Source organism: Ursus maritimus, unplaced genomic scaffold (genome assembly GCF_017311325.1).
Source record: "Ursus maritimus isolate PB19 unplaced genomic scaffold, ASM1731132v1 scaffold_33, whole genome shotgun sequence".
In the NCBI taxonomy this organism is placed as follows: Eukaryota; Metazoa; Chordata; class Mammalia; order Carnivora; family Ursidae; genus Ursus; species Ursus maritimus.
Window position 1 is genome coordinate 22,125,327 of NW_024425897.1, and position 23,069 is coordinate 22,148,395.

Here is a 23,069-nt window from a genome sequence, read left to right on the forward strand (position 1 = left end):
GTGCAAGGCTGGAGGCCCTCAGTGCCCATCACCCAGCCCTCCCACTGGAGAACAGTCAGCACCACACTGTGAACTTATCTTAGAATAGATTTATTTACCTGAAACCATGTCTGTGCAATGCTTGTTACCAGCACAGAAATAGACAACTGATCTCTATTTACAGTCTAAAGTCAAACATGCGTTGTGATAAATTGACATTTAGCATTTTATTAAGATAAATGCATCACAATATTCGTATTGCACCAACATCTGTCTACTGCTTCTGATTTCATTAAATAAGTTACATTTAATACAGTGCAAAATAGCTGCACACTCAAAAAAATAACTGAAGCTATGAACTGGAGGCCTACATTCTAACCTTTCCACGCCTGTAGTGTTTTCAATAAATTTATAAATAAGCAAACTGTACAGGGCCAATTAAAAAGTAGCACGTTTAAATGACACCATAGAGAAAATCTGGCTACTTACAACTGAAGGCATGCATTACAATTGAATATTGTACATTTATATAAGCCATGACATTTTGCACAGAGAAACATGGAGCCTTGGCTGATGGCTTCTAAGTTCTTAGATAAGGTTTCAGAACCTCATTCTTCTTGCAGCAAAGAAACCAAAGTTCTCTGGAGAGGCTTTCTGATTCATTAAGCTAAATTGTACATTTGTAATTATTATTTTGATTTAAAAGCTAAACCCCGTTGGTAATACACATTTCCTCCACATAACACACAATGAGTTGGGGACTTTTTTCTACTTTTCTTTTTCCCCCAACATCAATCATGCAGAGGGCTGGTAGATGTGTTGCTAAAAACGCACATGCACGCAACCGAACACCCTTATATTTCTGCAAAATGGTTTAGGAAGCGGTTACTCCAGTATTGCTGAAAAGGAAAGAGAGAGGAAATCAGCTTTAGAAATATGGGGAAGAAATGTTAGACTAACTACTTAAGATTAATAAGTGACAAGGAATAGTGAGAAGGAATATTCAGTTTGACCTTTTAAGATTTCAAGACTGGCATTTCTGATTAACTGTCCCTTAGGGGCTGCCTACACAGGGTAGCAGCTAGAAGCACTGGCTTGACAACACGGGCCCTTCATGTCGTTTGGCTAAAGAGCAAAGGCCACCCTGGCTCACAGAAGAACCCCACCAGGCAGACATATAGTCGCTTCAGATGTAACGGAAGGGAGATGGGCAAGAGGAGGGAAAGTTCTCGGTTAGCAATGCAGATGGTAAGGAAGGTGAAGCAGAGGTGAGCAGGGTGGCAGTGTGTGAAGTCTCTGGCTCCTCCCTTTCCTTTCCCTTCCTCCCAGGGTAGCCCTGCCCAGTCCTAGAAGGGGAGCTGCGGTCCTCACCCTCTCTTTGAAGAAGGCAGGCTGGGGATGCTGCACGGTGGTGGCTTTGACAAAATTGGTGGTTACGTTAAAAAGGCTGCCTTAGCTCATGGGCACTGCAGACTGCTCCGGTGGTGGGTTGCTGCTTTACAGACACCGAGCTAATGCTTGTGGGTCTCCTATTCCTGAGGTCTGCCACCTCAAAGACACTCGGGGCCGAGGCCCAGTTTGAGGGTGGCGTGGTAGCAGCTGCTCGTGGGGGAGGCTGGCACTGGCCCTGCTTGTCTGGGAGCTCGTGCAGCTCGCTCTGCACAATGTGTCACTTGCACTGTGCAGATGAAGAATGAGCCGCTGGAGTGGGATCCCAGCTGGGGGACATGTGAGATGGCCATCTTTTAGGCAAAGCCCTAGCAAAGAAGCTGTGCAAGGCCTACCTGCCCATCGGTGAGAACATGGACACATTTTGGTGAGTCTGAAAATGACACTGCCCTGTCTAGTCCTGATGGTGGCAAAAGCAGAGGCCGCCTGTGCCTTCCTGCGGGTGCTGGGTGAGGCTGGGTCTGCGCACCTGCCCCTCAGTGTAGGAGGCCTGAGGCCAGGGATGCGCCCACGACAGTACAGTGGCTGAAGAGAGGGGCTCACGTGGGCCTGTTTCTCAGCAGCAAAGCCTGAAGCAGAGCTGATAAGGGGATGCTCCCAGCGGCCCGGGCTGAGGGAAGTGGGTCCCTTAACCACCTCTGTGGCTGGACAGGCCTGAAGCTGAGAAACCACAAGACGAGCCGGGCCCAGGCCCATCTGGGGTGTGCAGGTCTCCGACAGAAGCAAACCACATCCAACTTCTTTTGTAAAGGCCGCTACATCAAGGAACCAGATCAGGAAAAGCTGACTGGTAAGTCTGGTTTCCACTGAATAGCACACCACCAAGCTCAGACATCCTGTCTTGGTTTGCAGCCAAGGTGCACTCATTGCATTTCGTCACTCAGCCGGCTTCTTTTTACGCCAAAATCGGCAAAACCTACCCTCCTCCCCACTATGTCCTCTGTCATACAAACCAATCTCCCTTCCTCAGAGGCCTCAGTGAGTCAGGCCGGGACTTCCATCCCCTTATACTTGGACCTGGGAAGTTGGCAGCACCTTGCCCTGCTTAATAATATCCATTAGGGGCGCCTGGGTGGCACAGCGGTTAAGCGTCTGCCTTCGGCTCAGGGCGTGATCCTGGCGTTATGGGATCAAGCCCCACGTCAAGCTCCTCCGCTATGAGCCTGCTTCTTCCTCTCCCACTCCCCCTGCTTGTGTGTGTTCCCTCTCTCACTGGCTGTCTCTATCTCTGTCGAATAAATAAATAAAATCTTTAAAAAAAAAAAATCCATTAACTTTTCCCCAAACACTGAGCCTTCATATCACATCTTGGGGCTGGCCCCAGTACCTTCACTAGAACAGTCAGGGCCCCACAGGGAGGGAGCTGCTGCCTAGGCCTCCTTCACCCCGGCTCATGGTTGGTTGCTAGCAGAGCCGTGCCCTAATAACTGTGCTTTCTCGTACCCTGGAGAAAGAGAAGACAAATCTCAGCTGCAAAGGATATGACCCAGAAGGTGAAAAAAGGTGGCCACCTATTTGAGACAAACCTACGGATATGTGAATTCACTGGTTCAATTATTTCCTTTCACTAGGTTTTTACTTGTTAATGAACAAGTAGCAAGACCCTGGGATGAGTCCTTGCAGCTAGCAGACACCAGAGAACCATGAGTTTTTGAGAATCCTCATCTTGGCATTAACAAAGGCAGCGTTCCCTCAGCCTGTCCCTTGGACCAAAGCAAAACGAGTTTCTCTCCCACCAGGCCCTCCTCAAACATCCGGCTGAGCCACTGTCCAAGGCCGTGCATGGAGTCTACATCACACCTCGGGTCGGCTAACCCACCCCACGTGTGCACAGGTCCCACGCACCGTTCACTTGCTACTCTTGGAGACATAGAGCACAGCAGTACATGACACAAGGGATATTTTCGTTAGTGTCACAGCTAGCTCACTCGGTGGCAGTCACCTTTAGGCTAAAGCATCAGGATTCCAGGGAATACTCACGTTAGTTGATGGATGTTGGAAGGCATTGGAGGAAAACACCATAGTTAGGACAGTTAATGACCTACACACGGTTGGTAAGACTGATCTCGAACATGCGCAAACATTTATCCTAGTAACCATGGTGCTGGTTAGTGCCACGTTCAAATAAAAATAGTTCTATACAATATGTTCATTTGGTCATGTGCTATTTACAGATTTTTACAAAAACACACACACATATACACACATACACACACTCCCCCTTATGTTCTCTACACCAGGCTAAAACAGGCCAGCAGAAACTTGCAAACAAGTATCATGGGTGACAACCGGTGCCTGTGTATTAATTCCTACAGCTACCTATGCAGAACACGATCCTTCTCCTCGAACACAGTACAACTCAAGTTCTGAGCTAAGAACTTCAGAGAAAATTGGACACCTCTGTTAGTTCAAGCTAAGCCACTTAAAAGTTAAAAACAAGACAGTTATTTTTCTGTCCATTTAAAATGTTTTATTTTCCTTTTTAAACTAGATTGTGAAGTGCCACTGAAATAGGCAATGTTGGCAGAACAATGTCTGTTACAATAAAATACATTAGACATTTAAATAAATAACCTTAAAAACTACGTGGGGGGACATGAACCCAGTCAATTGAATCTGGAACAATGTTTTCTGCACAAGCGAGAACAGGCATACCTCTTGTTAAGACTGATGTAAACAGAACCATCGGAACCCTACAGGAGAAGCAGCCGAGCGGGGCCGGGAGTGGGGGTGGGAGTGAACGGGGGCTGGGGGGTGAGGGGAGTGGCAAACCAAAAAATACTGACTGAGGTAGCAGTACTCTGCTCAGTGCAGAAAAATTGGCTTATGAATAATAATTAGACTGTGATCTCAGATTAAATCCAGATGATCATGCAAAAGACAATACATGCTATTTAGTTTTAGAAAAAAACCACACACATTCATTTCCTAAAATCTGCTGCCAATTAATTTGCTGACAATGTCTGCTGGCTCAACTATTTTTTTTATACAAGGATGAGTATTAAACAGAACACTGTACATGCTTTTTCATCTACAAAAAAATATTTGCATAAAATAGTGTTAGTTCTCTGTACATGTCAATGGACACTTTAATTATGTGTATAAAAAAGGAAAATCTTGCCCCACTGGAGTCAGAAAAGCAAAACAAAATCTAGAGTATGAAATCTCCTTCACCAGCCAGTATGTTCATGTGAAAATTCATCAGAAATAGACAGTTGCTTTAAACAATAAAAAAATTAATTGATTAAGTTAAACATCTTCTTTATGTAAAACTGTCAGTCAAGACCAAAACATATCACTAAAGTTAGTGTCTGTGCTATAGACCCAGATCACCAGGGGCATTATGAGCAGCACAAACGGCCAGGAAATCCCATCGGTGCATGCCGAGAACGAGCAGGATTTGGTGGCAGGCTGCACACACTCTTTACCAGGTTCCAGGTAGTTGCGGGCCACAAACTTGAGTGTCTCGTCCATTAGAATCACAGGCAAGGAGATTTTCAGCACCATCAGCCACTGGGTCAAATTCAGCGGTGTGATCTGGAAAATAAGCTGAAACACAAAGAAACTGTCAAGCTCCCAGACCTGCGGGACAGGCAGCAAGGTCCCAGCCTCGGTCCTGGTCCCACCAGCGCTTACTGGCAACGGTTCCACGTAGAGGATGAGGAAGTGGAGCGACATGGACAGGCAGATGGAGCCCACGAGCCAGATGTTCTCCCAGGGGGGCATCCTCAGCAGGGACTGGTTTTCAGACAAGCTGCAGAACAATGAGAGGTACGTGAACTATGCCCGCCCAAAAGGCAAAAAAGGCCTTTGTAACAACCAGTGCCCAAGGCCGTTCGGAGCTATGCTTCAGTAAGGCAGCAGCTAACCTGGCCTTGCCCACTGACCTAATTCTACTGAGTGAAGTTTCTACTGTGGCAAAGTTAAAGGAAGAATGTTCAGATGTAGGACAAACTTCCAATTTTAAATCTAGGCTTCGGCACAGCAGACTCCCTTTCAATGGACTCAAAGCCGCTCTCAATTACTCTTGATATTGACGCTATTTCGAAATTTCCTTTTTTGTCACTGGCTTAATTGGATGATACCATTTGTCTCGCTGCTAAAGGGCAAGAGTGCCTTCCCTGTGGGCACGGGCATACAGGGGTACGGAGGGCCCTATTTTTGGCCCCCACTGTCTCCTAAGGAACATGTGGTTAAGCACTCCCACTACTTCCTGGAGGTGATGACGACTGAAGCTTTTAAAACCGGTGCTGCTTGTTCTCCTTTCTTTCTGGGAGGGTGGAGCTTTCCTGCAATCCTCTAGCAACCACGACACCCAGGTCCCCGCTGCGCTGGCTGGCGGGGCTCTTGCCCCAGCTTGTCGAGGACTCACTGACCTGTTGAGGGCGTTACACATCTCTATGGTTACAAGAACAGACAGCGCCATTGTCATCGGGTACGGGGACTCGAAGATTGCACAATCCACTCCTTCAAAATCCGGGTTGTCATCTTTACACTGTAGGAAGTGGCTCTGCAACAAATGCCCAATCAAGTTCCTGATCAGCCAAGTACATTTCCAAGGTCCATGGCCCTGCTCCACAGGAAGCCCAGTGCACAGACCCACACAGGATCTCACCCCATCTCCCAGAGAAGCCCTGGGTCCTCAAAATCATCTTAGATGCAACTGCTTATTTTTTGAATGTTAAAATGATCTGATAGGCACCCAAACCACAAAACGCTCAAGTACAACCTTATAACGCTTTGCCTCTAAGGCAGAGGAAAAAAGGCAGATACGTACCAGCTGGTAGAAGGACACTCTTGGACCTCCATCGGCAGCAATGAACCACCAGGCAGCAGCACCCACCGTAGCAGCGCCAACGTAACCTGGGAACAGACACAGGCGGGGTTTGCAGCCCACGGCTCTCACTGCATGTCCTGCCTCGTGGGCCAGTGTCCAGCAGAGAGGAGACAGGGTATGACGATGGTACAGGAGAACCTGTGCAGCCACTAGCAACTGCTCACTCCCATCAGCCAAAGCATCTAGACGGAGGGTTTCTGCAAGGAGAGGGGGTCTGCGGTACAGAAAAACTAGGCAACTTTTCTTCCAGAGTTTGTGAGGAAGAGTACCTACTGGAATTGGCTGGACCTTTACGCTAGCCATGCCCCTCTCTCACTGGAGGCTAATGCTTTACGGCTGCAGGTGCATCATCTCCACACAGTGCCTCACTTCTGCTGGAGGACCAGATCACACGCCCCTTGACTTTCAGGGAAACTGACGCTCCCAGTTAAGACACTTACTTGCTCCATCAAAGGCCTGGCAGAACTGCTACAGGGAAATGCCGCCAGAGCACTTAGTGCAGAACCAAGCAACATGGCAAAGCCCAAAGCCGATTTTGAGACCACCTCCCCTACCCCCCATCCCCAAGCAAATAGTTTTGAACTGAGCAAACTGATTACAAAGCAACGGGGTAGTAGAGAACACGGGGACACCATGAAGATGGTCCCAGTGCAGCAGCATCTACCAGAAGATACAAGCTCACACTCCCTCTAACCCGGCAATTATGGAACAGGAGGCAGCTGGTGGACAGGGCAGCCATACCCGTAATGACGTGGCAATTCCCAACAAATAGGGAGAAATACAGGGTTCAGCACACGTGTGTACAGGACACCAACCCTCAGGAAAATATATGCACAGGATAGATCTATCTGCTAGAATATTTCTGGAGGGCACAAGAGAAAATCACTATTGGAGGGGAACTGACTGGCTGAGAACCTTCTCACTTTATGCCACAGTGTGCTTTTTGAATTTTAAATCATGTGAACATACTAAAAACAAAAAACCACCTTCCTATAGAACCCCAGGGCAGTTATTATTTTAACTCTCTGGGCCTCACTTTCCGAAGCTCTAAAGTGAGGATAAGAACCAGCAGCCGGGCAGGGGCAGGAGGGCCATAGAGACAACGTATGAGGATCCTGACCTGTGGCCGGGGCTCCTGTGTTTCCCAAGTGCTGCAAATGAATGCACAGCTCCGTTCTCTAAAACGTAGGGGGTGGGGCTTCGTTTCATAGCTTGGTGACGAAAGGCCTGACCCTAACTCACCCCTGTATCCTTTTGGCCTTAGGTTAAATCTGAAAACTTCATTCACAAAGGCCTAAGGAATGACGGGATAACTAAAACAAGGGACTAACTTTCCTGTGAACTGGGTATACAGTTTATTAAACTCCATTTTTTGTTATACCCTAATACAAGGATAGAAAAAAAATGTGCTTTTAAGGGATGGATTTACAAAAATTTTGGCTCATGAACATTTTGTTTAAAAGTCAACGATATAAAAACTGTACTCACAGCCAATGGCCAGGTAACGGAAAAAGAGCCATCCGCTGATCAGGGGTTCCTTCGGGTTCCGGGGTGGTTTATTCATGATGTCCAGATCAGGAGGGTTAAACCCCAGGGCGGTGGCAGGCAGGCCGTCTGTCACCAGATTGACCCAGAGGAGCTGGACAGGAATTAAAGCCTCAGGAAATCCAAGAGCTGCCGTCAGGAAGATACTGTTTCCACCCGAAGAAAGAGAAAGACCCCAAATTATTTTGGCCACTACTTTACATACCATCAGTACCCTCTCCTCCTCCATGAAATCAATGGACAGTAACAATGACTGCTTGAAATAACTTTTTGGCCACCATAAAACATTTGTTATACCTAGCGTCGATTTAAAGTACAATGTTAGAAGGCCAAGAATTTTGTGTTACTTTATATAGTTAAACTCATTTCTATGTTCAAGGGCATCCTTTACACATGAGGGCAGCCGCAGGACAGCCCTGCCGAGAACCGGAAGAACCTCTAGCTTCCTCCTCTTGCCTGGCCCTCCCTCCCGACTCATGCACGAGGACCAAAGCTGCTGCCATATGAACAAATCTGGAAAGCTGGTCATCCCAGGCCCTGATTTTAGACAAAGGACTACAAGTGATCTTTCACAGGGACCCACCAGACAACTTCCCCCACATTTGATGAGATGAGGTAGCGGATGAACTGCTTCATATTGTTGTAGATTGCCCGCCCCTCCTCGACAGCGGCCACGATGGTGGAGAAGTTGTCATCGGCCAGGACCATCTCAGAGGCGGTTTTAGCCACTGCCGTGCCGGAGCCCATGGCGATGCCGATCTCCGATTTCTTCAGGGCAGGAGCGTCATTCACGCCATCCCCAGTCTGAAAGGGAACGCGATGGCTGGTTTGTGCACACCTGCCACCACCTCACACACACATCCCTGACAACGCTCAGCCACCCTGAAGCAAGGGGGACGAATGGAGCCGTGGGCCTCTGGGCACAGACATAGGGAATTTTTCATTTTTACAAGGTGGCATCACAAAACACACTTCACCTGTGAAACGCAAAATTGTCAAATGAGTCGAAGAGACTTCAGAGGGAAGTGGAACAAAGAGGACTTCAAAATTCATCTGTATTATTATTATTATTTTTTTTACCAAACCAAACAAAACCAAAACCACCCACATGGCAGTTAAGATGCAGTACTTGTATCCACACAGAGAAATCTCAAGTAGAACAGGTGCAGACTGCAAAAAGATGGAAACCGTAATATGCCACTTACAAAGGTCACAAACGTGCAAAAAGACTAAATATTGTCCACAGCTACAAAGCTATCACTCCCATGGGAGTTTTTTAAATTTCTACTGAACACCCAACATTGAATTCAGAACAGTGGTTCCCTCTGGGAGAGGAGGAGAGGAAGGAAGGAGGAAGGGAGTATACCTATAATATCTGCTTTCAAATAACACTTTTTCTTAAAGTTTTACAGACAAGCAACAGAAAGCAAATATTACACAATGTGAATGTGTCTGGGTGAAGATTCACACTAGGGGAAGAATACTGGAAATGCCTCGCACACGGGCAGCTCTTAATGCTTGACCAGTACATCTAATTTCAGGTAGGGTTATATAATACAAAGAAGTTATATCCTGAACAAATTTTTAGAAAACCTGAGATAGAAACATGTACACTTCTGGGGCACCTGGGTGGCTCAGTTAAGTGTCTGTCTTCGGCTCAGGTCATGATCCCAGGGTCCTGGAATCGAGCCGCTCCCTGCTCAGTGGGGAGCCTGCTTCTCCCTCTCCCTCTCCCTCTCCCCCTCCTCCTGGCTCATTTTCTCTCTCTCAAATAAATAAAACCTTAAAACAGAAGAAACATGTACCCTTTAACCAAGATAAAGACTAGATGTCACCAGGTATTTCCCCACAACTGATTCAGAAGGTATTCTTCTACTTCTTAAGCTGCTCTAGAATCCTCCCTGCAGGTAACATACAACATGCCAACTATGGGCCAACAGAACCCTACAGAAACAGCCCTGATCTGGATATGCTAAATTTGGGAACTATTATTAAACATTTAATAGTCAAAATTACAACCTGCTGTATGCGCAGTATGAGTCCAAAGGTACTCACCATAGCTGTAATCTCATCAAAAGACTGAAGAAATTCTACAATTTTTGACTTGTGGGAAGGTTCAACTCGAGCAAAACAGCGGGCATTCAAACAGGCATCTCTCTGGGCTGAAGGATTGAGCTCATCAAACTCCCGACCCGTAAAAGCCTTTGATGTCACATCCTCGTCCTGCCCGAAGATTCCAATGCGCCGACAGATGGCCACAGCAGTGCCCTTGTTGTCCCCTGTGATCATGATGACCCGGATGCCTGCTTGCCGGCACAGCTTCACAGAAGAGGCCACTTCAATTCTTGGAGGGTCCAGCATGCCCACGCAGCCAACAAAAGTCAGATTGGTCTACAGCAAAAGAATCACCTTACGTTCAAACAGGAAATTCTAGTTTCTCCCCTGGTGTAGACAAGGGCCAGTTATACATTAAGAGCAAAGGTTTCTGCATTTTCCTATAATAAATTCTGTAACTGTGACTCTTATCTAAGATAAATATTCATAGAGCTATAAATCCATTGAGGAATAGTACTAATTACAATTAACTGGAAAGGATGAAAAATAGCACTACATTCTTAATAACTAAATCATCCTTTAACTTTCATGATGATAATCCTTTGAAATGAGGAAAAACACATACCAAGGAAGAAGAGCATTTTGATACTGGCCACTCTTGTGGCCCATAGTACCAAAGTTATTCCTTATTCCTTTCAGGCAGTGCTTCGGGAAGTCACATACCTGGTAAGAAGGAATTCTATAAGCAGACAAGTGGAAGGAATCCCTCAACTTGGATATTTTGACCTTTAATAACTCATGAATGTTTAAGAAACATTCCCAATTTTTAAAAAATCTTAATTTACAGAGGAGTTGCAAAATAGGCTTTACAAGTGTATTTAGCTCAAGTCTATTAACTATTCTACCTTGAAAGTAACAGACTTGCATTAAACTGTTAACTACATAGGTTGGAAGCAGCAAGCTAAATTGGAATGGTGATGCATTTGGCCTAGAGAAAAACAAATAACCACACCCCTTTCTTGGCAAAAGCAAGACTCATTTGACCTTTTACTGAAGGAGTACTGTTTGAACACAATGAATGTGCAGGGTGTGGGGGAAGAAACTTTTCATTAGCTAACCTCATATTTAATAAAGTTGGCAGAGTCCTCAAGGTTCATTTCTTCTCTTCTCAGTGGGTTGTCGTGAGTGGCCAGAGCCAGGCACCGCAGTGTGTCGCTGCCGCTACCCCATTCCCGAATGACAGACATGACCTTCTGTTTGACTCCCGGGGTCATAGGCACTTTAGTACTTCCAACTCGAATGTGGGTGCACCTGTCAATGACACCTTCAGGAGCACCCTGGAAATGTTACAGATTTAGATCAACAATTTTATTTACTGGGAGCACCCAGGATGCTAATCCCGGTAAGAACGTCTCAACTGCAATGTGCCGTACTTGCCTTCACAAACATTTTGCTCATTGATGTCCGGCTAGGTTTGTTTGGTGTACAATAAACTGACATCGATTTTCTATCACGTGAAAACTCCAGAGTGAATTCCTTTTTCATCAACTGCTTAATGACCTATAGGAGAACACACATAGAATATTATTGGATGACAATTTTGGTTTATTTTTCACTTGTTCAACAAACACTCACTAAGCACCTATTATGTGACAGGCACTGGGCATTTAGCAATGGACGATGAACAAAACAAGTAAGTTCTCCCCCTCATGAAGCTTAAACTTGCCCTCTGGTTTGGGAAAGACACACTGGAATGTAAACAAAGTGCTATGGAAAAAAAAATTTTAGGTAAGGCAGGGAAGGGGGATGGAGAATTTGTGTACGTTCAGATCGTAACTTTACATAAAACGGTCAGAAGGCAACATTTGAGTAAAAATGTGAAGGATGTGTGAGCTGGGAGTGCAGAAGCTCAGGCTAGCATGACATGGCACGTTTAAGGGGCAGCTGGAAAATCTTGCAAGAGAAAGAGGTGAGAAACAGGTTGTAGGATGTTAAAAATGACTTTAAGGCATTTATAACAAGTGAAAATGGATGACAAGGGAGGGTTTCAAAGTCTGGCAGTCGTGTTAAGAATGAGCTGAAGGGGAACAAGGAACACCAGTTAGTATAAATAATCCAAGAGACCATGGCAACTGTGGGCAGAAATAGGTGGTCCAGAACACTGCTGCCTCACAGAAGCTCCTACTGTGGTGGGAATGTTCTAGCAGAGCTGCTCATGTAGCTGTCCAGTGTGGCTACTAAGCACCCGAAGAACCACTGTTTTTATTCTAAAGAGCTTCTGAGAGCCAGTGGCCACTGTATTACACTCCAGCACAGTGACCAGGAGACCCCATGGGGGTAACTGCGAACAGGAAAGGTTGAGGATTGGGCCCTCGGGGCTCCCCGCCTGGTGGGAGGTGGAAGATCCACCAAAGGTGTTGGCAGAGGGCCAGGAGCAAGGAGAACAAGTGAAGGAATGTTTCAAGGAGGGAGAGACTAACAGCTCAGGTGAATGAGGACTGAAAATTACCCTTCAGATTTATAAGCTGTTGAATCTGGATCGTATATACAACCCAATTACCTACAATGTATACTGTGTCCTTTTTGATTTTTCTTGCTGTATTGCATGGACTGGGGCTGCCAGTACCACCCTGAATAGAAACGTGGAAGGCAGAACTTCTGTTGCTAGGAATAGGACATTACTACAGGCTCTGTGTAAACGCACCGTTAGCTTGGAGGTAAAGTTTGCTGAGTTTTTATCACGAACAAATTTTATCAGATGCCTTTTCTGTATCCACTTAAATAATCTTATGGTTTCTGCCTTGATTTGGATTACCCTGATCCTCCCCTACCCCCTACTCAGACACAAAGCTAATGATAATTACAGAAATCCCCAAGAAGCTCAATGTCCAATGTGGGCAGTGATGAGTAGACTGGTGCCTGTGGGTTCTCCTCCAGGCTGGGTGGTCTACAGCCACCCTCCTAGCCAGAGCTGCCACAAGCAGAAAAAAGACCATCACTGAATTCTGCATTCCCTGACTCATTTCTTATGTGTTTAGTTTCCATCAAGCACTGGTAACCAAATGCTCTAGAAGACTGACAGAACATGTGGTGATTCTGACTAAGGTGTGGACCTAGGCACCAGATACAGCCGGGGGTGAGTGGTAGTTATTTCCAAATCCACTCGGCATTAAAAAGCTGGGTCCTGCCCACTTCACCTCCAAACTACAACAGGTTCCTCCTTTCTGGGTGCTGGGGATTGGCATGGGTTTGGATCTGAGAATTTTCAGTGAAGGAGCCCCATGACAGTCATTTCTGACCCCCCTCAGCTGCGGACAAAAAAATGAGGCAAAGGCAGCCACGGAGCAAGAAAATGCTTAGTCTGCAGAGGAGAGAACAGATGGCTGTGCCCTTTATTGTGGTCATCGTGAGAGTTAACACACCACTTTTAAGCTCCATGATACTACTTGTTTCCCTTCATCAACTAATTATAGGTCTAGAATCACACAATTCTAACCCTCAGTCTCCGTGAAGCTATGTCTTCAGGTTGCCTCTGAGGGGCTTAGTCACACCAACTAATGTGTTGTGGCTTTGCAAGGACCAGCACCACCCCCTACCCTTGCCGCCAGTCAGGGAGTGAGCTCTCTACAATGGAGACAAGGGGCCTGGACTTCTCCCATTTTATGGAAGCCACATATGTCGGGGTAGGATGCCACAGGATGTGCCCAAGACCCTCGGGACGAGGAGACTGCTCGCTGTGAGGTATGAGTCGGTACACTTCAGCGGAGATCTATATCCTTAAATTGTACTGTGAGTTTTGCTTCCTCAAATGATGCAAAGAAAGGGTGCAGGAGCAGGAGTCCAGTTCTGCCTCACCCTATGAAACTATGCTAAGTCACCAAAGGCCTCAGTTTCCCTGCCTGTAAGTGCCAGACTGGACTGGATGGCCTTGAAGCCCCTTTCACAGCCTGAGATTTGGTGCGCTCACCAAAATGCTTAAATAGCTCGTGTGGAGTGGATTTGAGAAAACAGGAAAAGTGAAACAAGAGAAAACAGTAAAACGGCTGCTTTGAGGAATTTTACTAGAAAAGAAGCAGGGCGCTAAAGGGGGAAATAAAGTCCAAAGAAAGTTTTAAGATAAAAACCATACTATTTGTCCTATGTTGATAAAGATCTGGTGGAGACGAGATGGAAAAGTGATAATGCTGGAGAGCAGGTGGGGCTTGCGACCGCGAGGAGCAGCTGAGCAGCTGGGCTCTGCCGGGAGCTAGGACAGTGCACTCACGGTGCCAGGGGCTCTAAGAAGATAGACCTTGGGGGCACAATGACTGTGTGTGGAAAGTATCTAGTGATACCTATGTTCTTGGTCAGATAGCCGTATCATTTGACCTAAGAGCAAATGTGGGGAAGGAGATGCCGCAAGTTTGAGAAGATAAGGTACATATACCTTAGCTGTCTACGAGCGGAGGGAGCAAAGGGCAGCATGGACAATACACCAAGCTCAAATACTGACCGAGTTGCAGGCATTTGCTCGCTCTATTTTAGAAAGACCCTTCAATTCGGTATCAAATACATTCATCTTCTCTACTAGGCAAGTGAGAGCAGTCTCTGTAGCTTCTCCAACTTTTTCATATACACCCTTTGCCTGTATTGGTTAAAAGCACAGAAAGTGCAAAAGTAGTAAATAAGTTTTTCATTAATAAAGACTTTCCATCGGAGGACAACTTCTTCACATCATTCTTCTAGAGGCCATTTTTACCTGACTCTGGAGCACATGACGCAGATAATTAAAAATATACTCAAATCATGTTATCTTATTCTATTAACTACGTTTTTTATTTCCTTTAACTATGAGAACCCACTAGTCACAGTATTAATTCAAACAGAGCTTGCAAAAAGCATAAGTCACTGTGTGGTGTTATCATTCTACAGAGTTCACACATTGGGGACTGGCTTATCTAATTTCAGATAGAAACTAGAGGATTACTATGTAAGTAAAAAGGGAAGGAAAAAAGGATTTTTGTTGGTTAAATTTTGTATCATCATCATCATCAAAACAACCCTCTAACCCTGAGCCTGTCGAGGATGTAACAGTCCCCATCTTAAAAAAAAAAAAAAAAAAAAAAATCAATACCCTATACTTTCAGGAAAACATGCCCTGTTCTAGGTTGTCCTCAGTATAACAGCTGCACCACAGCAGAGGAGCACGCCACATACACTCTGACTCTTAGCGAAGTGACTGCAGTGCTCAGGGGACATAGGAAAGGCTCTCCGCTTTCCTGGCTAGGTCACGCTGACTCGGATAAAATGGAAAGAGGAAATAAAATCAGGAACCCTTACTTTCCAAAGGGAGGAAGGAAGGCTGGATTTTCATCCCACCCACCCCACCCTTGAACTAGAACAGCCAGGTCTACTTTCTCATTTATGAGGAGCCTTACCTCATTGTAATCCAATGCGGAATCATTACAAAGAGCACAAATTGTTGCCAATTCCACAAGACCATCATATTGATGACATTTCACTGGTTTATCATCTTTATGCCTATCAAAAGAAAACACTTTTAGAGCACAGTGTGGTCATTTCTATTGATTTTTACTTAATTATACAATATAATTTTGTGGACAAAGTCTGGCAAGTATTCAAAAGAATTTGAGTGATGGCTCTTAGAAATCTGATGCTGGAGACAATAAAAAAGAATGTGACTTTGATATCAGGAATCAATCAGTAAAGACCAGATGTTCTTAGTTAATGAAATTCGTCCACCACAGGTATCAATACAGAACAGAAACCCCACTTGAAAAATAGGGATCCAAAGAGGAGCTAAATAAAGATGAAAAAAGTCTGACTTATCACCTGTGTTTTCTCTTTCAAAGTGTGCATCAGAAGAAAAAAAAAATTACTACTCCAGTAACTAGTATGAGCCACATTCAGAAAACTTTTTAGATACATTGCAAATCTATCCAAGTACGAAATTGCCCAATGGATCCTTTAAATAATAAGGCAGGTTTACTCACACTTCTCCAATAGGTGCGTATGTTGATCCAGTAATGGTAAACTCATGAAGGGAACAACTATCACCTTCAACTCTGTCCAGAATGAACATCTACAGAAAAGAGGCACCAATTTTAAAAGGTATAAAAATATGCCGGAAAAAATAATCTTTGCTAAGACAAAGAGCACTTCTCATTTAAGAAAACAATTTTAGGGGCGCCTGGGTGGCTCATTTGTTAAGCGTCTGCCTTCGGCTCAGGGCGAGATCCCAGGGTTCTGGGATCGAGGCCTGCACCGGACTCCCTACTCCGCTGGGAGTCTGCTTCTTCCTCTCCCACTCCCCCTGCTTGTGTTCCCTCTCTCACTGGCTGTCTCCTTCTGTGTCAAATAAATAAATAAAATCTTGAAAACAAAAAACAATTTTAATTAAACTTATAAACTGAAGCACAGCATCAGAAGTTCTGTCCCTTGGGGCGCCTGGGTGGCTCAGTCACTGGGCATCTGCCTTTGGCCTGGGTCATGATCCCAGCGTTCTGGGATCGAGTCCCGCATCGGGCTCCCTGCTCAGCGGGAAGCCTGCTTCTCCTCTCCCACTCCCCCTGCTTGTGTTTCCTCTCTTGCTGCCTCTCTGTCAAATGAATAAATAAAATCTTAAAAAAAAAAAAAAAAGTTCTGTCCTTTATTCCAACCAGACGCTATTTAATATCACCTCCCCCATCCATCCAAGAGTCTGAGAAACAGCATCACTGAGGTGCTGAGTAAATAAGCAGCAGCAGGGGCACCAAAGACACAGAAGACAACCCACATGACACAAGAGTTATGAGGACTCCCGGTCAGTCAATCCCACAGACACAACAGTACTCTTCAGAGTGCTCAGAATTCCAAATTTCAAATGGCTGGCTGAGAAAGTAATATTAGGTAGTCCTGCCTCAGAGCTAATAGTAAAAGCCTGGGAAGAATAAACTCACATTCAGAGCTGCATAAACACTCCCTGAGTAAAATAAGACAAATTACTTCTCTCCTCCTTCCCACTTATTTTTATTGTGGTAATAGCTCACTTTCTATGAAGCTCCATAACGCCATGTATACAGTATGGAGGCTGCAGAGCTGAATGAACTCATGTTACCAAGACAATACACACAGAAGCACATTTAGGAAAGGACTCTTCAATTTATACAATAAAGTGACATGAGCTAGTTTCTTAAGACGAGGGTTTTTTTTTTTTCTCTTGGTTTTCTTTTCAATCATAATTCAGCCCAGTTTAGAAGACTCAGATTTAAATGTGTGTTTTCATGCAAACTGAAACTATAAAACCTTATCATAAAACACAAAAACCCAAAGTGCTATTTCAACTATACTTTTGTCACACCAAAATCCCTCTCAAATATGAACAAGAATATGATCAAACCATTCTATAATTTTAAAAATATTAAATTCAAGTTATAAAAAGCCATGTAATGCTTTAAAAATTTAAAACATCTTTTCAAAGCATCCCAACTCCTATTCAGTAAAAAAAAATTAGTTCATCTTAATTTTTTTTTTTTTTTTGCTTCACAAGATTTGCTTGTTATATAGCACTAACTTTTAAATTCCAAAAGCTTCATTTACTTTTTTTAAGAGGCAGGCGCGAGGGTAGGGTGGGCTGAGGTGGGGGGGAGGGGAAGAGGGGCAGAGTGGAGCCTGACATGGAGTTTGGATCTCACAATCCTGAGATCATGACCAGAACCCAAATCAAGAGTCGGAGCTTAACTGACTGAGCCACCCAGATGCCCCCAAAAGCCTCAATTTCGTTTTTTTTTTTTTTTTTTTTTTTTTTTTATGTATTCTTTTGGGGACACCAGGGTGGCTCAGCCAGTTAAGTGTCTACCTTTGGCTCAGGTCATGATCCCAGGGTTTTGGGATTCCCCCCGAAGACCTACTTTAACTTTTTTTTTTTTTTTTTTTTTTTTTTTAAGTAATATCTGTGGGACACCAGGGTGGCTCAGCCAGTTAAGTGTCTACCTTTGGCTCAGGTCATGATCCCAGGGTTTTGGGGTTGAGCCCCACATGGAGCTCCCTGCTCTCGGGGAGCCTGCTTCTCCCTCTCCTTCCCACTCGTGCTCTTTCTCTAATAAATAAATCTTTAAAAAAAAAAAAGTAATCTCTGCACCCTACGTGGGGCTTGAACTCACAGCCCTTGTCAAGAGTTGCATGCTCTGAGCCAGCCAGTTGCCCAAAAAGCTTCATTTCAGAAGTATACTTATATATAAATCAACCTTGGAACGCAACTAAAGCCATGAGCAAGATATACAAAATGTCTTTTAAAAAAAGTATATAATGGGATTTAAAACTGACTCCTGATAAAAAAGGTTCCAGTTCAAACATAACACAACCAGTGTCAAATGAGGAAAAGATTCACGTCCAAGGTCACACGCAGCAAGATCAGAGACACTTACATTTTTTTCTAACAGATACAACACCTAAAAAAGGAAGCTTGTCAAATGGCTCCTTCCAAAGATGTTTGACATTTTACAGAAGAGGAACAAAGGACCAGAGAGGTTAAAGCACGTGATCAAGGTTATATAATTATTAAGTGGAAGAGAGAGGGCTGGGTTTAACTACCAATCTCTCCTATAAGAAAATCCAACTTCACCCTTTTATTAGAAGTTGTGTGACCCTCAGATGTTACTTAACTTCTCAGGGCCTTAGTTTTTAAACCTCTTGAGCAGGATTACCATATGATTCAAGTAAGTCACATGTGAGAAAACAAGTTAACTGCACTAAGCAATATCAAAGCAAGTTAGCATTATTACTACGCACCATGTCATTTCTTTAATGATACGGTTTATAAAAAGTGAAACTCTCTGGGTTTCTACCGAAATCCAAAATATTCTAAGATATTCAGAATTCTAATCCACAGTACATAAATCTGAACGCACGTGGTCATTTTAGATTGCAAGAAGTAAACCATTTAGGAACTGCATGATGAAAGTATCCCTAAGTCAAGGGCAGTTACGCAAGCCACTGCAAGAAACCTCCTGGAGAACACTGATTAGCATCAGCTTTCTGTCATAGAGGGAGAACAGAACAAAGAGGCAGGCAAGGCTGTTTCTTTAACAGAAGAATATATCTTAAACCAGGTAAGGAAAAATATTAAAATAAAAATGTTTTACTATGGACTCTGTTTTACTCTATGTTTGAAATTTGATTTGCTGCCCCAATTTGAAATTAGTTGCTAACTAGCTATTAGCTAATTTATGCAACCTTTTCTGATTCCAAGGAATGAAAACTTAGGTAGCCGAGTCAAACCCTGCACTTCTGGTGAAACCCAGGACAGACTAGGAGCTTACCACTTAAGAGACAAAACACCTGTCTGTTCATTCTAAGTCGGGATCTGGACTACGCAGAGTTTGGCTGGGCTGGACGGGGAGGCACGGGGGACGGGACAGGGACAGATGATGACTGTGTATCTAAAAATCATCATGAGTTTAAATTTGGCAAGATAAAGATTCAGAGGGTTTAACTGTATTAAAAACAATTTCTAATGTGAAAAAATATTATCTAATTTAAAAAAATATTATCCAAAACCTGGAGCTAAGGCCAAGAGGATGTCCACATGTCCCTTCAATGTCATTCAGAAGCGTTCCTTTAACAGGCGCACTCAAAGATGTAGTATTCTAGAAAAATGTAACACTATTCCACTGTGCTACTTATTATTAAGAGCTCATGTTATATGAAGTTGTGGATTTGTGTCCTGTAGGAAAGATAACCTGTAGCTTTACTGCCCTAATGGATATTAACCAGTTTTTACAATCTAACATATAGCAATTCTATGCTATTATTGAATACTTCCTCAAATGCTCTTGTAACCCATTTTACTGATTCCCTCATTATTTAACAAGCTAAACAGAATTTTTGACCGGTGTCCACTCACTATTTTTATGAGTTGTGTACCTTCTGGAAAATTATACTTTGAAAAGGCTTGTACAAAGTTGTTTAAATAAAACCTAGGAAAGAAGTCATTTAGCTGTATCAGTGTTTCTATAGTTACTACTTTTCTAAGGGCAAGTTTAAAGAGTTTCTTATTTTACCCCCCCCCCCCCGCCGTGATGGTCAAAACAATCTAAGAAACAAAGGATGAACACATATAACAAAGCAAGCTGAAGGCAATTGTTTACCTTTCAAGAAAGCATGCCTCATTCAATGTGTTATGGAAATACCAGTTAGAAGTTTAGGCAGATAGGGAGGGAATTAACTGCTTTATAGAATTCTCTTCCTTTAAGGCTGGTCCAGTAACACACATGCATTCAGAGACAGAGGAGTAGGAATACAAACAGAACACAGGCACCTAACACATTTACAGACTGCCTATAGTCATCTTCCCCAGTACAAGAATATCAACCATGCAGATACCCTTTATTTCATGAATTAATTTTAGGAATTAGATGACTAATTCCTCTAGGCCATCAGATTACCTTGGGCTCTGGCTACACACACAACCCATTTGTTTAAAGCACTGAGAAGGTATCAAATTACAAATGTAAGGTTTTGATGGCATGAGGGCATATTCCTAGGATGAACCAATAACCACCAACCAGCAAAGAGTCTTAAATCACTCCCACTTACCCTGCACACAGACATCTGGTTTGTTGTCAGTGTACCAGTCTTGTCTGAGCAGATAACAGAAGTACAACCAAGGGTTTCCACAGAAGGGAGGCTTCGAACAATAGCATTTTTCTTTGCCATTCTGCGAGTTCCAAGAGCCAGGCAGGTGGTGATGACAGCAGGCAGACCTTCAGGAATGGCTGCCACAGCCAGAGCCACTGCAATTTTGAAGTAGTAAATAGCGCCCCTGATCCAGGAGCCTCCATGAACTGGGTCATTGAAGTGCCCAATGTTTATGATCCAGACTGCAATGCAAATCAGGGAGATGACTTTCGAAAGCTGTTCACCAAACTCGTCTAGTTTCTGCTGGAGGGGGGTTCTCTCCTGCTCTGTTGCCACCATTTCATCCCGGATCTTGCCAATTTCTGTGTTCACTCCAGTTGCCACCACCACTCCCATGGCTTTGCCAGCAGCAATGTTTGTACCCTATGACAGAAACAGAGGAAACTGGTTGTAAGATTAACACCGCACCCAATTTAAACACTGACTAGCAAACTCAGACTGGTGTGGGTTTTGACTAGCGCACCCAGACTCTTTCATATTCTACTGGGCCTTCTAGGGGCTGCTCTTCAGAGAACCAGCCATCCAACCTTGATAACGCAGGTGGTGTGGTACAGCTCTCCTTGATTCTCATTTCATGTGGTCCCCACTCGCCCAGAGCAGCTCCACCCTGACCCCCCTGGAATCTCTCTTCACCATACCAAACCTGGCTTGCAGACTAGCTTTGGGCTTGAACGGTGCTCTAACCCCTCTGCGTTCCCAATTTTTCGAACTCCATACAGCCCTCAACCCTAAGCATTCTCCACTGCTGGCTCTAATAGTCCAACCTCCCCTACGATAAGCAGGGCAACCGGCACCATGAGCTACCTCGAGGATCTCCACTCAAGACTGGCATTCAAAAAGAATCAATGAAATCAAGTACAGCACTCTGTCCCCACCCCACTTTAATCCCTAGTGCTGACATGATACAACTTCATTATTTCCATTGTAATTCTACCGCACTTTACTTACTGTGAGTGGTTAGGCTCCCATCCTAACCCACAAAAACCTACCACTTGAAATAGCACTTAAAATACCAAACAAGCACAATCTACACATTTCTCAACTTTTTATTTCAAAATAATTCAACAGAAAAACTAGTACAATGAACATCCATTTTACTTTTCATCCAGACACACCAATTATTAATGGTTTGCCACATTTGCTCTCTCTCTAAACACACACCTTTTTATTGTGAACTACATACAGGAATCATCCACATCATTTAAAAAATATGTTTTATAGACTAATAAGCCTTTCTAACACAAATCTACTTCTCTAGGTTTACAGATAAAGAATTTAAAGATGTCTGACCTGATCTTTTACTCACCCCTCAAAAACTAGCTAACTAAAACAGACGACATTGGAAAGCCTGGCTGGCTTAGAACAGCATGCGCCTCTTGATCTTGGGGTCTTGAGTTCAAGCCCCACACTGAGCGTAAGAGTTTACTTAAAAATTAGCAAACTTAAAACCCTGCAGATTTTAAACTCTGAGAATGTCTCCAAATAAAAATGTGTTTAATAAAGTACTTACAGAAAAGAGCATGTTCTTTTTATCTTGATTGACAGCCCGTGGGTCCGGGACAGGGTCAGTGTGCTTGATGACAGACACAGACTCACCTAAGCACGTTGCAAGAAGGGATAGTTAGGTCTGTGCAATTTATACCTAGAACGTGGGCCCTCATCCACTCATGCTACTACCACTCTCAGGAAAGGAGAGAAAAGACCCAATTTGCTTGAAGGAGGAAAACTAGTAAAATTTAGAAATAGAATCCCAGTCAATTGCCTGTATTTCCTGGAGAAACTATTCAAATCTAGTTTATTTTCAGGTATCAACTTTATACTCTAATACTGTGAATATGTATTTATATTTGTTGTAAACTTACGTATACACACTAATACTTCATAAAAACGTCAAAGTACATTTATTCTTAACACAATGAATATACTAGATACATTATACGTATAATGAGGAGCATCTACTGGGAAGCCTGTTATTGTTCATTAAGTCAGACATGAGAAATAAAAACATTGTTTCAGAAATATCTGCATTAGTAATGAGTGATCAAATCAGCACTAAAAACATCACATGGTATATAAAGGACTACTTCGTAGAACTTTTACAATGTCTTGTTGAATTTGGTTTCAACCTTACTTAACATCACTTATGAAATATGTAACGGGTTGGTCTGAGTAATGTGAAATATGGCTCCAGTTTTTCATTTAAATTTCAGGTAACCAACTTCACTCTTGATATCTGAACAAACCTGGTTCCTCAATCTAGCCTGAAACTACACTATTTTTTTTTTTTTTTAAAGATTTTTAAAACTTATTTGACAGAGAGACAACACAAGCAGGGGGAGTGGGAGAGGAAGAAGCAGGCTCCCAGGGAGGAGCCCGATGCGGGGCTTGATCCCAGAACGCTGGTATAACGCCCTGAGCCGGCCCTGAGCCAAAGGCAGACGCTTAATGACTGAGCCACCCAGGCACCCTGAAACTACAGTATGATTAACAAAAAACACTGAAGCAATTTTATGAGAAGTTTTAAAAG

General features: G+C 43.8%; 1 protein-coding gene across 1 annotated transcript in view; it reads right to left on the minus strand.

Annotated features, from left to right (window-relative positions):
- Nucleotides 1-3,875: 3,875 nt before the first annotated feature.
- The window catches only part of ATP2A2 (ATPase sarcoplasmic/endoplasmic reticulum Ca2+ transporting 2), a 52,799-nt gene continuing 33,605 nt past the window's right edge, over nucleotides 3,876-23,069 (minus strand). The window contains exons 7-20 of the mRNA XM_040619944.1: nucleotides 22,053-22,138; nucleotides 20,441-20,905; nucleotides 15,859-15,947; nucleotides 15,283-15,385; nucleotides 14,358-14,489; nucleotides 11,303-11,425; nucleotides 10,984-11,202; nucleotides 9,866-10,201; nucleotides 8,394-8,614; nucleotides 7,754-7,956; nucleotides 6,206-6,291; nucleotides 5,805-5,938; nucleotides 5,065-5,182; nucleotides 3,876-4,977 (exon numbers count right to left, since the gene is read on the minus strand). Of these exons, the coding sequence (XP_040475878.1) occupies nucleotides 4,708-4,977; nucleotides 5,065-5,182; nucleotides 5,805-5,938; nucleotides 6,206-6,291; nucleotides 7,754-7,956; nucleotides 8,394-8,614; nucleotides 9,866-10,201; nucleotides 10,984-11,202; nucleotides 11,303-11,425; nucleotides 14,358-14,489; nucleotides 15,283-15,385; nucleotides 15,859-15,947; nucleotides 20,441-20,905; nucleotides 22,053-22,138 (2,585 nt within the window). The 3' untranslated portion in view covers nucleotides 3,876-4,707. The remainder of the gene's footprint in view (nucleotides 4,978-5,064; nucleotides 5,183-5,804; nucleotides 5,939-6,205; nucleotides 6,292-7,753; nucleotides 7,957-8,393; nucleotides 8,615-9,865; nucleotides 10,202-10,983; nucleotides 11,203-11,302; nucleotides 11,426-14,357; nucleotides 14,490-15,282; nucleotides 15,386-15,858; nucleotides 15,948-20,440; nucleotides 20,906-22,052; nucleotides 22,139-23,069) is intronic.